General features: G+C 37.7%; 1 protein-coding gene across 5 annotated transcripts; it reads right to left on the bottom strand.

Moving 5' to 3' along the window:
* Positions 1-98: 98 nt before the first annotated feature.
* On the bottom strand, positions 99-15,555 carry LOC111265447 (E3 ubiquitin-protein ligase PHF7). 5 transcript variants are annotated; one of them, XR_002683468.2, is made up of 7 exons: positions 15,176-15,555; positions 8,710-8,819; positions 7,475-8,121; positions 7,114-7,271; positions 6,701-6,982; positions 2,049-2,771; positions 99-619 (listed from the first exon to the last, which is right to left on the bottom strand). XR_002683468.2 is itself a non-coding variant. In XM_022842142.2 (7 exons), the coding sequence occupies exons 1-7, from the start codon at positions 15,258-15,260 to the stop codon at positions 607-609; spliced, it is 1,416 nt and encodes a 471-aa protein (XP_022697877.1). In that variant the 5' UTR covers positions 15,261-15,555; the 3' UTR covers positions 99-606. The 5 variants fall into 5 exon arrangements, 4 of the variants coding, with proteins under 4 accessions (XP_022697877.1, XP_022697878.1, XP_022697880.1 ...); XM_022842142.2 differs by having other exon boundaries at positions 2,651-2,771; XM_022842143.2 differs by having other exon boundaries at positions 2,663-2,771.
* Between the last annotated feature and the right edge of the window lie 1,688 nt (positions 15,556-17,243).

Genomic DNA, 17,243 nt, shown 5'->3' with positions numbered 1-17,243 from the left:
CTTCAGATGAGAGAAAGTTCTTGATACTATATTAAAAATTGCTTATGTCGACGGTTGCAAATCGTGGCAAGAAGGATAAACATGAATACACTAATATAATTGTTTTCAAGATCGTACTTTATATTTGTGTTACAATATACAAGTTAAAATCATCAGTTTAACGTTAGCATCATTCAGTTGTGCATAAACATTTTTGACCGTATAACATATGAACAGTTAACTATTAATTATTTTTTGCAAGAAGGTGTGTGCCAGTTATATTCCTGTTGTAATCTGCTTCGTGTGCGGTCATACATAAACCATCTTTATAAAGTGTTTATTTAACACAAGATATTATTGTCATTGATTTAAGATGCTATCCTCACGGTCGCATTCGCTGCACTCTCTCAACTTTCAACCGAACAATGGACATATCGAAACAGCTCCAGGCTTTGACTCCTTACTCTGTGCCACTCCGGGACCAGCTGAGCACCGCAATAGCGCTGGCGGTGCACAACATGGACCGCGAGAATCATCCTCCGTTGAAGGATCTGGCATTCTTCCCAGCGCTATATATATGTCCCAGCTCATGTGAACCGTAAGATAACCGATGTCACAGGACGCTAATCAATAAGTACGTCTGAAACAACATAAATGGTGATCAACCCTAATGTAACGTGCACTTTTCGATCTAACCATTCCATGAAGATCCCAACAAACTATGTTCTATTTTAAGGATATACTAGTGTATGAATTAAAATCGATTTTATTAGATAAGATTATATAGATCAAATAGCAGAGAAATGCGACGCATCTGTGTAAAGCTAAGTCGAAGCTTCTTCAACCAGCTAGTCACTCAGATAACGGCTTTCGGAAAAATCGTTTGGCACTGGGTTATTGTAAAGATCTATACTGGATCTTCCGTTGCATGTTTATGGTTGCTAAATGTACGAATTGCTTAGAAGCATACTGACTGCATCGATAGCTAGTTGGTTACAACAAGCGTATATGCTGACTAATTTCAAATAAGGCACTGCCCCGTCACGCCTGCAAATTCAAAATCATTGATTGAAGCATTTCTTTGCCATTTTATAGGATTGCCGTTCGTGTCACTGGCTTCGTTCGTCCGGCACATAGTAGTCACGCGTTATATACACGGAGGATTTCACTGCACATCATCAAAATGTACCCTTACATTTCTAGGCACAACTTTATATGCTCGCCGTAAAGTATATTTCCTTCTGAATACAAAGTGGTCAAATGTGGTGGGAATTTTCAAGCCATAGTTGGCAGAATTTATCGAACAACATACCGATTCCACTACGAAGAGGTTCCATGTGGAATACGGAAATCTGATGTCCACTCAAACGTTTTGATGCAGAACGCCCTATTAAATTGGCGAAATATAGGGGATGATTTACAAAAATTGACAATAAACGTTACGCTCATTAACAGCTCTGCCAAAACGTCTCCTGCGGACGAGCCTAAACGCACTAAAGTACACAGACTTTGTAACCTTCTTTAGTGAATTAGAGTTGGGAGAGTCACTGCGGCAATGTACACATGAGTTTTCCGCGTTGAAGGTACATAAAGTCCTTAAAATAGGTAAATGAAAATAAGTATATGAAAATAGGGTATCCAATTTTTGGATGCGTCGCGAACGTGACATTTATATACAAATTACCAACGGAGCAATTACGTGTGCATGGTAACGGTGTCGGTTTGTCATACCGGAATTTGGAAGTTCGGCTTTCAATAAGAGACAAAGAATCCGATAGCAGCTGTTTTGCTAAGGTACTGCTCCCTCGCGGAGGTGGCAATTTATATCCTAATTTCTTAGGTCTGAATCTATCTAGTGTAATAACGGGAACTGAGTAGATATACCGATAAGTTCAGTTAGCTCAATGCATGGATGCTTCTAGCGATGAAAAGTGGAATAGGGAAGTGCGAAACAGCATTGGTCATAAGCACATACAACGGCAAGACGAAGGTGAGCTTCTTACAGAGTAAACAAGTTTAAGGAAAACTACAGCCGTTTACGCTAACGAAAGTAAAACGATGATACCAACTATAATATAAAAAGCAAAGCACACTGTAACTAGCACACAGATTCTTTTTCTACACAGACAGGTGCGCACCTTCTAACAAATTTACAGCCTGTCCGCAGCTACCTTAATAATACCCTCTCGAAACCTGTGAAGGAAACGATCGCGATAGAGGCTGACTTCTTGTATATTTACGAGCCTTATCGCACTGTGATATAATTGAATTATTATTCTTATTAGATACGAGTAATTATTCGCTCGCGAATAGTCATCATAATACTGACTGATGACGATGATTGCCCATGATAAATTATGATTCGAATTGATTAACACCGTTAAGTGGCGCTACTTGCATAACGGGTGCTGCATACACATTTAGGTGACTGAATTTATGAAATAACCTGTCAAGGAACAACTACTTTGAGAGATTGAAGAGACCCATTCATGTGGCATTCAATGCCTTCATATGGGTTTTCGCTACGCTAAGGTTCTGTACATAAACAATAATGGTTCTGATGCTGATGACTGTACCATTCTGCTATACAAATCAACAAGCAGCAGCAGCAGCATACGTATGCTAATACTACAACTACACCACAGCAATTATCTCTAGTCTAGTCACTCACAAACAAACTTGCCCAGGACTTGTCGATGACTGTTGATCGCAAAAGATTGACGAAGGCCCAGCTGAAGCAACAACAGGATCTTCTCGGAAGGAATGGCGAGCCCCTCCAAACCCGTCACTGACTAGAAGAAGACAATAGGATTTCATTACTAAGGATAGCAAATACTTTGCCAATTAGCTGTTGTTGCCCTTGCGGAGTGGACATTTGTATTATAAGTTAACCTATTTTTTACGTAGCCTGTTATTTATATAGAATAGAAGAAAAATTTAAAAAGTGAGTAAATGCTTATGGTAAAACCTACCACCAGCGCTCAATTTGACTGTTCACAATTTTTTTTTTGATGTTCACACGTTTAGACGTGACGACATCGCCATTGAGCTTTACTTCATTGAAAATCCACGCTTAATGAGACAATATTTTTTTTAAAGGTCGGTCGTATTGATCGGGTACGGTTGGGATCGAAATACGCGAAGATTTAGTATTAAGTTCTGCTACTAGATCTATCGCAAAGATCACACATTCGTTTATCAAAATGTTTATTGCACGTTGGAATAAAAAATAAACAAATTTTCCTATATTTGTTAATACTATGCCATTTATGATTTCAATCCTGATTGAACCTAGATCACGACCTAAATAAGGTATGGACAACAAAAAAGTAACAATGAACTATAAATCAGGGAAGCATAAAATGCATGAAGCCAATTTCCGTGACAGGAAACAAGTGAAGCATACACAAATGATAGTGATTTAATACGTAATAAGTACGATACTTAGCGATGGAGGGGCTTATCAAAATAAAATGCAATGCTCTGTATAAAACAATAAAAGTATACATTTTCGTAACATATATAATATTTGTGTTAATTATAAGGTATGTATTGATTGTTAGATATAAAAGTGAACAATTTACAGAAATAATTTCTTCGATAACGTATTATGCTGGTTCACATAACGTTAGAACCTCTCAGCGTTACTACTTTCTGTAAATGCTTCCCTTTAAGGTTAAGGGGGTCGTTATGAAATATATTATCGTTATTCTAGCTGATTAGGATAGTGAAGAACTAAGTCTATTTTTAACTATTTTTAAAGTTAAAAAATAATTTAACTCGCATTTTCTCCTGCTTAAAAGACATCTCTTCAAAAAAGAAGTAAATAAACAAAAACTAAAGCCATGTAAGAGTAGCTTTTATTTTGCCCATGGCTCTACGTACGGGTACGTCGCCCAAGCTCTTCAACAATGTTTTGGCACTTAAAATATTTACTCAATGATTCGATGTGAGCACGTTTGTGGAGTCTTGCTCTATCGTTACCAGAAGTTCATAAACACAAATTACCAAGCGATCATTTAAGCACCGAAGATGAACTATGCGGCAGCAGCCAGCTATGCCGACTATTGCAGAAAGATCTACGAAATACATCCTCGGGCTAACAAAGCTGATGAAATCGCGAAGGTTACTGAATTTAAGGTTACAATTACCGAAAACTATTTGTTGCAGTTGTGAATGAACATGTTTCCATAGTTTTCCATAGTGTCGCATATATTACAGATTTCATAAAAATAGTATAATAAGCGAAAGGGAAAAACTGGTTGGACGGTGTAGCTGTTTACTTTGACTCGTGTCTTGAGCTGGGAGCGAAATTTGTGTCTATTTTTTTTCTATAGAATCCATTGTATAGACGCACAATGGATTCCATACTACTCGATCTCGGCCATTTCAACGACTGGCACTCGATCGCTCAGCGGCGCAAGTTTGGCCACTGCAGTAAAAAGGGAAAGGTGACTAGGGAAATTGTGGGTAATACTTTTTGCAACGCGCAAAGTCTGATGAAGGTCTGGTGAAAGATGAAGGGAATCTTGCTACTTCTTTTGAGGTACCGGCTTTTTGATATTGAAAAAATGTATGCGTTGTCTCGGAAAAGATCCAACAAGCTTAACGCATCTATCCCGTTTCGATACGCATATAAACATTTGCAAAAATCGAATTGAGAAAATTCAAGTTATACGATATGTTAGAGTAGCTAAGCTGTTTGCTAGAACTCGCAGTCCGTGGCTACTCCATAAATAAAAACCTTAAATAGTATTGTCTTTAAAATGGAGGACGACCTAAAAAACTCGTAGACATATTTTGAATGTTTAGAAGAAAATTAATGTTCTAGAGGCGCAAATATAATTACTGATTGATTTCGCAGCTGCATTTAACTCGGGAGATTATGTTCTAGACCAGCATATATACCACAAGTTTTAACACCGATTGGTATTCTGTATGAGTCCTGGCACTTTTAGAACCTTCTAATCCACATATAATATCTAGAACTATACATTATGCACCTCGTTGCATTTGTATCTATTGCTACCCCTGTTACCGTTGGATAGGACATACCGTTGTATACCGTTATCCCGTTGTTGTATAGGACAATGCTAGGCATAACTCAAGCACGGCTCTACTCTAGCAAATAGAACTTCAGCCCCTGCCAACTTCACCGGATCAAATGTCAGTCCAGAAAAATTAGAAGGCATAGAAGAAGTGTTAATGGATTTATTATTGGTAGTATTGATTTAGGAAGCGTTTCTATGTCAAAATGTATTCGTGGACAGGTATCCACTCCAATAGCTATGCAATCATCACAAGATTTTGCTTTCCTTTATTACAACATACTATTACATAAGTACAAAATATTACAACATAATAATCAATAGGCCTCACACTCCCACTTAACATTGGAGACACGAGACATCATACTTTTGCTTTACAAGAAACCTGGGGTTAAATAATTATTTAATTAGATTTTACTATTTCTTAGCTCCTACGAGCCCTTTTTTAAATCAAATGTGAATAACTAACTAAACATCTGAAGGGTATAAAACATATTTTGTACTTACACAGAAGATCATATCTACAACTTTCTTTCTGTTTTTTTTTCTTTGTTATAGTCGCATAGGAAGTATTGTAACTCTGCGGAGAACAGATCTGTAGTGTGTACCCATATTCAGATTACCCATGTGTGCTTTGCCGTTGTTTGCTATAGATCGGATAATGTGATAGTCTTCTAAGACGAACTGATGATTTTTCTGATAGGTAGAGAGGTCTTTAGTTTATATTCGGTGTTGAAGTACTATAGCCCGAACCTTCTTAAATAACCAAATAAAGACAACGATTGATCGATCCTTTATACTTTAATTCATACACACGAGAGGAATGTACAAAAGTTGATTGTTGAGCAGTTCTCAACAAAATCAAATCACTTGACTCAATTGGATACGTTTGGGTGCATTCGGACATGAAATTCAAGCAGATATGTCTTCAGTTGGTTCTAGATGCTATTTGTGATTATTGGACACTGGTGCTTGTTGTAGTTGTAATTCTGTCCATAGCAGACTCGTTCACATCCGAAGCTCGCTCATTTTGTTAAGTAATTGACTGTTATGGTTATTAAGGATTTGTGTTAGAAGCACTAATTATTATCACGTTTAGAGAATATCCCATCCCAGTATAAATATGATGTCAGTTAGTTTACGGGTGCTAATCTCCAACGCAATATTTTCCACCTTACGAACAACGAAACCGCCTAATACATCTGTTACTATTTTGTTTACTGCTAAAAGCAATTATACATGTCGTCCACGCATTTACTTCCGGACCATGGAAAATTTTAATGTTTATATACAATCACAGCTTTTCATGGCTCATGTTATAATAAGAATATGAGTCACTAGTGCATATCTTTATGGGTACTGATGACGTTAATTGAGCCGGTTAATCCACAAATGAATTTTGTGGGTTCTGGCTTAAGAGATCCAGTGTAAGATTAACATGGCTTCACTTGAGTTAAGTGGATAGTATTCAAGCCAATCTTTAATGATTTACGAAGACAGTACAACGTTAGGTGAAATGAGCAAAAAATGGCTTTTTTCTGTTGCTATTCGCCGCCAAAGGGTATCGATAACGTACGTGAGACCTTTCCACAAAGATGTTTCTCGTTTCTCCACGATAATTTGTTTTCTATCAGTATATAGTGATTAAAGGTATTGTCGTTTTCGAGACCCACCAGCTGCTGGTCGATCCACAACGGATTTTAAACTGTTCGAAGTGCCAGCAGTTAAATGTCTTTGCTTTCGAAGACTCTCCACTAATCGATTAATGATAATCGAACGGAACCGACTGTACGTTTCTTGTAGGCGTTCCTGGTCAGCCTTTCGGCGTTGCGCAATATCTTCCGCGGTGTACGTTGAGGAGACTACTACAACATCGCTGTCAGCATCACAGTCATTCTCGTCGTCGTCGTCGTCATCGCCATCATCATCTACCTCAATAATTTCCGGGTGTTCATCTGAAGAGACACGAAAAATCACGCTAGTGCTTATGGATCACGACGTCATACTGTATCAACTTAGACTACTTATGAGTTATATGCTCGCAACTATTGCTTAACGAATACAATCGATAATAGTCAAAACTTACTGGTTGCAGAGCTTACTCCTGTAATAGAAGCAGGAACGGATGAATTTACGGACGGATTCCCGATACACTCACAGTCCTGGCACCTGTAGGCCGACATAGGGCCATCTTGAAGGTCGCTACATTTGATGTGTGTTCCGCTTTTCCCACAATCATCGCACCTGATATTAAATTGAACCAGAAATTTTAAGTGAGGTCCACTCAAATAGATTACCGACTCTGAATAAATTTTTTCTAACTTTTAGCAGTCAAAATAACAAGGTGATTTAATAAATCGAACATGTTAGAAATGGAGAAGAAGTTTATCTTTTGATTCAGTAGTTAGTGGATAATCACAGCCACGAGCCAACTAGGTTTTTCTTACCTGACCACTTCCCAGTCGGGATGGCCGTCAGTTGTTTGGCGCCCATTAGGACAGAGGCAAATGGGAACGTCGCAAACGCTATGTGGGATGTAGTGGTCTGCAAACTCATTGCTACGCTCCCATTCGGCATCCTGATTTGGCACGAAGATCCCATTTTGCTGACACGCATAGAGAAACTGATTAACATTCCGGCACTGGCAGCATTTAAAGTGGTGGAGGCCTGCGACTTTTGCGTAACCTCGGAGACAACGCTTCTCATACAGCTGTCGACAGCAAGGACTGACTAGAAAATCGGAAGATATTGAAACGGAGGGATTTATCCGAATAGTTTCGAGGCAAACAAGACACTCGGCTGTGCCGTCTGGCTTGGTAAGGGGTACTACCACTTGGGGTCGAGCGTGTTCGCCACACAGCACGTCGAAAGCTTCCTGGTTAAAGTCGGCTATGGAATCGTTTTCATAGGCGCATGGGAAGTGAAATACGCGTCTACAAGACGCCTTGGCGCACCGAACGTTTGCGCCAGGTTTTCGACAATAGCAGCATTTATCTTTTTGCGAACGTCGCACTTCTTTGGCAATATCGACATCAAGGAAACCTTTGATTCCTTCCTCATCCTGACCTTTCTGAGGAAGCTGGCTCGAAAGCAACTAAATGAAAAACAAAAATGTAAATCGAATCAAAATTTGCTTCCAGGTGATGCTTTAACTAGCATATACAGATTATATGAGTTAATGCAGCAGGATTTCGATGACCTTCTTGGTCTTTCAAAAACGGCGATGGCACCACTTAAGACCGTTAGATAAGGTGGGCAGGATTGCTGAAAACTATTTCAAGCCGTTTTCAAGCTGTTTTCACCGCAAACCTTGCAACACTAAATAATTATTGGTTTCTAGTTGAAACGTCTATACGTTAGTGTTTCATAACTCGTTTACACACAAATCTACCTGCCTAAGCCTACTCTCATCCCTTTATCCCCAACACTTTTATGAATACAGTAATTTCCAACCTTTGACTTTATATATGGCTTAATATCGTGAGTAACCCACGTAATAATAACTCTAACACTTATCTGGGTATAATTACTTTTAGGCGTAAGTATTTATTTGGACTGCCTACACACGACGAGTCACTATTCGTCAGGTTGTTTTTAAAACTAAATCATAATTGGAAAAACGAGCCACAGGCTTGTGATCCGTTCTTAAAGGTATACCAAAAACATTCAATCTTCGACCTACCATGCAGAAATAATGAACCGTATGCTTGAGACTTGATTCCCGTTGACCAAAAATAAGATTTTCGTCATCACGGATAGGACGTCTACAGAAAACGCATGTGTCTTGATGAACTGCAGAAATAAGAGTTTTTGTCAATAGGTTATTAGAAGTCGCGATGAACAATTATATACCTAACCGTAAAGTGATTTTCATCTAACTAGACTGAGTTGAATTACTTATTAATTAATTACTTTTTTAACAATTGCATGTCATATTATGCCAGCTCCCATTATTTTATTACTTCTTTCATATTTAGGAATAAAAAGTCCCTTTTAACTTTGATGAACGCGCATACTTTAGCATTTCGAAACTGCTTAATTTACAAAGTTACTATTCACTTAATCTATTTCGATATTATTCTGTTCAAAGCTTTCTTTCCAAAAAGTTGCTATTTTATATGATCCTCTACAAAAGACCCCCCAACATAATTAACCTCATGCTTTGCCAAGGTACCAAATCAAATCAGTATCTGTCTCACTTTGCATGTTAGATACATGTCTTTATGGTGATCTCCGAGCCTTCTATTATATCCTGTTCGCAACATGACATGATATGCTTTGGGTTGTGTAGTCTATAATCTATCAACTAACACTGTAGGTTTTTTGAAAGCTTTCTGTCAATTCAATCAAAACAATACAATATTACTGATTTCTATGAGAAATCTAGAAGAATGAATATTACGGGTGTTGCTGGCATTTATAGTCGTTAAGTTCACTAAAATCGCCGGCATTTGTAATCAAAGTGTAATTCAGTAGAATAAAATAGGAGTGAGTTTTGCCTTTCGTGCATTAATTTGAGGCGCACAAATTAAGCCCTCGTTTTCCAAAACATTAAAGCTGATAGGGGTCTAACCTGACGGTTTCATAACAGAAATGCATAATTCGTTTATTAAATTAGCTGTTGGAAAACAGTTCCAATAAGCATCAATAGAAAGCCAACAGTAAACCATATCATGTAGTCCGGGTGGTGGCATATTGGGTTAGTCTGTTAAATTGAGGGATAACACATAGTGGTCTCGGTTCGAATCCAGGCGTAGACGCAGTTCGTTTCGTACTACGAGCCAGCCATATGATAGAATGCCTAACGCCGGTCGAAAGGCTCGAAATATTAACAACATATCATTTGACCAGGTATTCCATTCATTTGACTCACACGGCCATAATTATAAAAACGAACACAAGCCAGCACTTGAATTAATAAATATCATAGAACAGTGTACAAATCATTCTTAAAACCTAACATAGTTCTGTTGTACCTGGCGTCGTGTGTGTTCTTGATTTTGTTCCTTTGGCTGAATTAGACAAAGCCATTATTTAGATACCTAGGCACTTCACTATCTTGAAACAGATCCTCATCTATTTCACACAAATTTATTTTGAGCCGAGCGTCTCCAAAGGCCACCGAATGTACACAAATTGCTGTGCCGTACTGTTCGGCAGCCGCTAAGATGGCGGAATAATTCGATTCAGTTTAAAGAGAGAAGAATTACAGATACGATTGAAGGAGAGAGCATAAGCGAAACATATCAATCTTCTGAGCTTGTTTAGATTTTAATACTGTTAGTTGATATAAAAAACGTAAATTTTAGTGAGGTGTGTGAACAGAAAGATGCTAGAGTTTTCAACTTCATACTAGATTAATAGAAAAGTAGTGTCCGCGGTCTTTCAAATTCTCCCTGTTCCCTTCCCTGTTCTCTGCTAGTGTCTTTATGTCATTATGCAGCACTCTGTCCCCTCTATAAGCCCGTTACAATTTCTCTACGTGGTTAATATCATTTTATTTCAAGCCCGAATTTCAAAAATGGCAGTCCCAAATGAAAAAGAGTACATCTTAATACGTATTTTATTTCGTTTTTCGCCGACATCAAAATGCTGCTCAAATAGCTTGAGAAATTTCTGCGGGTCTACGGCAAAAACTCTATTACAGAGAGAACTGTTTGAAGATGGTTTGCTAAGTTTAAAAATGGTGTATTTGATTTGGAGGATGTACCTCGCTCCGATCACTTTTGAGGAAAGATCATCGCCAAACAACTAGTGGATTAGCCGAGAAGCTGAACTGCAGCTGTGTGACTATCACCAGTCATCTTCATTCGTAGCCGTATATTCGACAATGAAGATTGTCTTAAATGCTAGACGAGGTTTCCAACATAAGATCTAGAAAATTTCTATCCAACACAATAGACAGATTAATTAAGAAATGGCAGAAAATTGTGGAGGATGACAGCATGTACATAGTAAATTGATAGTTTGGAAGCATTCAAGCGAATTTAAGTTTTGTTCTTTGTTCGGTAAACGATGTCACTGTTTTTCGACTCACCTGATAAACGGTCTTAAGCTGCGTTTTCTCACTGCGTGTGAAAAATTTCGGTCTTACAATTTTTGTGCTAATAGCACGAATGAGCTTAGGCTGTTTTACATGGCAAGAATCTAACTCGGCTTTCGAAATGTGAACTTTAATCCTATCAATCAGAAATAAATTAGTATTAGGTTTTATGATTATTTTACGGTAAAAAGAGGTAACATAATTTTCTACCGGTCATTATTTACTTCAAGAGTTATTATTTTGAGATATTTAGAAAATCTGAATGGTTATTATTTGCGTTTTGATGTAAAAGGGAGTAAGCATAGGCTTAAAGACCTAAAATTTTTGGATCTCTTCATTGACCCCAATGGACTTCTTATCTTAATTAATATTGTTTTAATGAATTTTAGGCAACGGTTTGCACCCATGTTGCGCACATATGCGCATCTGAACTTCTCATAGTAACCAAATGTATTACCAATTATAAAAATAAAGGGAATCAACCTAATATTTCGTGAAACTTGAATTCAATCTCAACATTGTACGCTAACGCTTCAAGGCTCCGAGTCTATACTGTTTAATGGTGTCCTTTTAACGCCTGAGAGACGGGATAAAGACGTTTCAGATTAATGTCAACATAGGTTCTTTAGTCGTTCTGTACACGATCACCTTGGTCTGCAAACCACTAAAGACATCAGCCAGTAATAGTAAAACAAGTCTCACTTTCTTTGCAGCCTGTACAACACCCTTCAGTTTTCATAGCAACTCGTAAAGAGTTCCCATTAGCTATAATGACCGTATCAAGGTATGCATTATGATCTTGCAAATCAGTTTTCAATAACTTTACAGCTGAAACACCGATATTATAGCCACTTCCGCGCACTGGAAAATTCAAAAATTAACAGACCGTACTTTTTTAGTTTTGTAAATAATCTAGAACTTCTATTGTAGAGGTAAGAAAAACAATGTAATGCGCATAGTTTAGGTCAGTAGTGAAAGCGAAGTTCCATGTGTTTTGACTATTCGTTCCTTTGTGTTTTAAAAAAAATGTTGTGTGCTCCAGACACTTCTAGTTCATTGCCAGATCTTCATATGTGAAACTTATATACAGTATACAGAAAGAAGACATTTGGATGTACAATTTTTGGTCATTATTAATATTAAATAATTAGCAATATTACGAATTTCTAGGAGAATGCGTAGGTATAGATCATTCATGTATACCGTTTGGGTTACGTCGAGCGATTTCACATTCGAATCAGTTGGCAGTATGGTACAAATCTTCTGTTGTATTGACATTCGAGGACATCAACCATTTGTCAACCGTTATAGCTAGTTAAAATAAGGTACACATTTAACAGTACGAGATAAGTATCTTCCTAATTACATTGTCCATTTTCGTTTGTGATCTTCAGGCCAGAACTGGCAAGTTCCCTCTTTTAAAATGTTCCTTTGCAGCGTAATGAATCACAGCAAAATTGCTGGCAGTTTCGAGCTTTTGTAATAAAATTAAAGGTACTCGTATATATAAATAACTGTCTCCTGTTGTGAGGCTTATTTCACATCTAAAGTAGTTCCTGTGTAGCTTGCTAACAAGCTAATATCGCTTTCGTTAATGGTGCTAATTTTCTATGTTTCGAGTTTTACGTCCGCTATCGGCGTTAGGCATTCCATCAGACGTCTGGCTCTCAGCACGAAACGAAGCCTGTCTATGCTCAGGTTCAAACCTAGACCGCAACGTGTGTCTAAGATTAGCAGGCAAATACGTTTCCCGCTAAGCTATCATGAATAAACTTACTAAACCAATTTTTTGTTTCTAGCGCTCCATGGTCCTCTTCGATTAACCGGGTAATAGACAGATTCTTAAGCAACCCACCCTTGGACTTCCAATTAACTTAATCCCACAAGGTGTGGCCTATAAGCCGAGTGCATGCAAACTTCCTGTTCCTCGGTCTGTGTGTCAGGGTTTCTAGGTCGCTAAAACCACATAAAATATCATATGATAACGCATCTATATGTGTTTGCGCGTTTTTTTTTGTTTCCCGTCAATTCTCAGATTAATTTCACCTATTAAGTTAAGTTGAGCTCCTACATTCACTTTTTACCGCGCTAAAGATTTAGCGTACGCAGAATTCAATCTTTCGTACGTTAAAAATGAATTACCGGTATCAATCGTAAGTAGAAAGATCTTTTACTATGTGCGCGTATTTTATAACGGTTTAGTTCACATAAGCATGCTCAGATAACCTCTACTTTTCTGCCGTCAAGATCTTTATACTTAGGGCAGGCAGACAGCAAGCGAATCAGAAGAGTACAGCAAATGCGAACTTCCTGAACCATTACCGAAGAACTTTTCGTTCTTGGGTAAATGGGTCATATTTTCATGCGATAGAAAAGCCTGCAATTCATAAACTTTGCACATTAGTCCCGTGCTCAGTTTGGTATTTATGTAGAGGCTACCAGCTTCAAAGAAACTGGTGATTTGTGCGCTAAATCGAAATCTTCAGCTCTGAAGAAGAACTGGACGCTGTCAGATACTGTTCGTGTCATTTAAACTGACACTATTCATGTTGTCTCAGCTGCACCTTTTCCAACAGAGCAGTCTCAAATTTAGTTCCGCTATTTAATCGCATAGGAAACTGTTCCTCACGGAACTAACAAAAACGCAAAAAGGCCAAACCCGTAAGGAAAGTGGCTATTTATCAAGCTACTAAAGAAAAAGATTGTACCGTTGCTTAAGTTACTCTTCCATAATTGGTTATATTTATACAAATTATTTCGTCTAAAAAAAGGTACTAAACCTTATGGCCACGTGTGTCAATTCGTGCAACCATTAAACATTTTACATTGTAACAATCTGCTTAGCATCCAAAGCGGAAGCGTAAGTGACCCAAAGCTAATACTTTCTGTCTTCTGTTAATGATGTTACTTATTTTGCTTAATGCCATTTTGACTCGTTTCGAATAAAGCACGAAAAATAACTTGCCTTTCAGAGGAGATTAACTCTAAGGCTCAGAAACGGGTCATTTTTAAACCAAGTTAAAAAAATGCTACAACTAAGCAAATCCTGCTGAAAATGTCTTTAGACTATGACGTTAGTTTAACTCTATAGAGACCTTAACTAATACATCCACCCAATAATCTATTAGCAATTAAAGTATCAGTCAAGCGTAATGATCAAAGCAAATCTGTTATCGATGACTTTCAAGCGAATTCTAACATCGAGATAATTGGTCGTATATTCGTCGTCACTCTCGAGCACCATCTCCTATTTTTAGACCAATCTAACTATTACGACGAGCTTTTCATAGTCAACGACGTTTGTAGTTTGATACAAGATAGGAACGGTATGACCAGTGGATCTATTCTACAACTCTAGAGTATGGTTCAATATTTTAGCGCGTGATTAGTTTTTTTTTTCTTCGATACTCGGCCTACATTGGTAATGTACCTATATCATATAATGCTTATATGTCCATGGCTCATCACATGCTTTTATGATTATGACCGCATTCAAACACATTCCATTATAATGAACGAGGAGATGCATATCGATTTGTTACGGAGTACTCGACGGACAATTCATATGGAACATGCATTGTATGAATAGGACATTAGCCTCTAACAAACACATTCTTCTCATAAAGAGCAGGAACACATTGGAGGAGCAATTTTAATTATTACTTAAGCTTGAGTCTATACACGTGCCCATGTTACATGTTTTCAGGTATAGCTATTGCATTGATCAGTGTGATTATCTGTGGAATGACTTATGCTTGTCTTCCCTGATAGAATTATTGGCTAGCGTACAAAAGAGGGACTGAAATAAATAAGAGGCCAAAGGTAAAAATCACGGCAAGTATGTACAGTCACTACAGAAATAATTGTGGATCCGTCGCTCACTTTTCGACCACTCTGCTCCTACGTTTCCAACTTGCAAATCTCATTGGCTCCACGTTTTTTCTTTAAAGAAAAGTGTTTTCGTATAAGATGTAACACGAAAATAACCAACTCCACCGTCAATTTTTCTATCATCTTTCTTGAGTTTTTCTTGCAGTATCTAGACAACACTCTTTATGCATACTTGCCGGAAGCTTTCCTGTCTGAGTAGGGAAATGCTACGTACGTTGGGACGCATTCGCCAGCTGATCTCCTGCTTCTCGGAGTGATTTATGTACTTGTGTAAACTCATGTATCAACCGAAATTCCATAAGATATCTATAATCCACTATAGAAAATCATCGTATCTGCCATGTACAAGTGTTGAATTACACCGATATGACCACAAGTGAAAGCTGCACTTGCGCGCTCGCGTCGCCGTGATAAAAGGGCCAAAATGGCAAGTCTACATCATCTACTTGCGCGTACAAACATTCTCGAATTGTAGCACGACTATGAGCGCAGCTGCAGGCGCCTATATATAACGTTGTTGACCGGACTGTTGTTCGTTGGTGTATGGCCATTCACTAATCGGGGATCTTGGAACTCAGTTAAGCTGCTAACGCTAGGTAACTTTACCCTATTTACAACTGTTCGATTAACTTTGTCCGGTCATATTTCGACTACACTAACCTAAATGCTCGTGCGGAAATTTCAGGTAAACATATTTTCATTATTTTTTAAACTAAACAATCTCTCATTTCTTCTTGTTTGAACAGCGCCTACCGCAATGGGCTGCGTATGTATGATGAAACGATTATTTCTTACGATGATTTACGCGTTCACGCTATTTCTCGTCATCTATCTCTATCATAAAGCTAGACCATTCATAGGTGAAGTCTGTAGTGTGCTCAGTCCATCTTCGCCCCCAGCCCCAGAAAGAAGCGGTAGTAATGTCACCAAAATGGGTCAAGACTAGAAATCGTCACCTTAAGAGCACGGAAGAGAGCAATGCAGCGGATCGCAGTACAAGAACTAGAAAATTGCTACCAAGTGAAATAAGTTCAGGTCTAGGCCTGGTTCGAAAGTGATATTGAACGCAGTTAAAACAAAACTGAAGGATCTGTACGCCACATCGAAAGGGGTGCCGCACCCAAACATCAATCAATATTGTTCCCTCTTTTTTTTTCTGTAATATTTCATATATAAAATTTTCAATAGTACTAATGCAGTCTACATACTAAAGATAGAAATGATGTCTTAGGCAAGATAATGTACGCTAGGAAATAAGCTTTTGTCACGCCGTGAGGTTTGGCGCAGTAGAAAATAATAAAATAACAACAGTAAAAACTATACATCTAATGTGGTTCACTCATTTCATAATTCGATTTAGTCGCAAATCGACTACTAATTTCGGGGGGGTGCTAAAGAGAGATGATAAAAATTTAATTTATCTTTGGTTATTACTCTATTCGGGCTCTTATTTTTTTAGTATTACCTATGTAGGCTATGAGTTGACACAAGGGGGATTAATATAGTTGTTTTAATTACGTTTAATCATTATTACAATTTTTGTTCTCTCGTGTTTCGAAATTGTTCATGAGGCATATTGACATTTAAAATATGCGCGTCGCTACGTTCGAATTGACAACAACTATTTATCGTTTTGCTTCACTAAAGACCAACAAACAGTTACGATCGTATTTCATTACTCTTGCAAAAACATTGAATTAGTATAGCGAAATAGCGGTACAAGTTTCAGGAAGCTATTTCTAATATTGACATTATATGCTTATCATATTAAATTTTCATAACAAGGTTTTGAACCGCGATCTCCATATTTTATTAGAGTTATAATACCAAATTAATCCATGAAAAAAAATAAAGAGTAATATTGAGATTTATATTAAAATGTGCTAATTGCTATGGTATTAAAAAATTCCTATTGCTCTATTGTAAATACTAGATCGGCTCTTACGAAAAACGGTTTTGCAGGTTTCTTTGTTAAGGGATAACCATAAGGATTATCTGTACGAAACCGCTAATCCTTTAATTTAAATTCGCAGGATACGTCTACAAACCCAAAAATAATTGTCAGTTAACTACATTGTAAATAAGTCAACAAATACATTTACTACATATTATTGTTATGGTTATTAGCTCTATCTGCTTTCTGAATTACTTAGGCATCGTCATCTTAACTGTTTGTAAAAAAAAAGGAATACACGCCCACCCACTTGCAAAAAATGTATTGCTTTCTTCAAAGTACAATGCAAAGCCATTGGTGGTTTCCAAATTTCGAAATCTGTCGAACT

The sequence above is a fragment of the Varroa jacobsoni genome, unplaced genomic scaffold (assembly GCF_002532875.2).
Source record: "Varroa jacobsoni isolate VJ856 unplaced genomic scaffold, vjacob_1.0 scaffold_974, whole genome shotgun sequence".
NCBI classification, from domain to species: Eukaryota; Metazoa; Arthropoda; class Arachnida; order Mesostigmata; family Varroidae; genus Varroa; species Varroa jacobsoni.
Note: the sequence above shows the minus strand (reverse complement) of the source record. Positions and strands in the feature narration are given on the sequence as shown.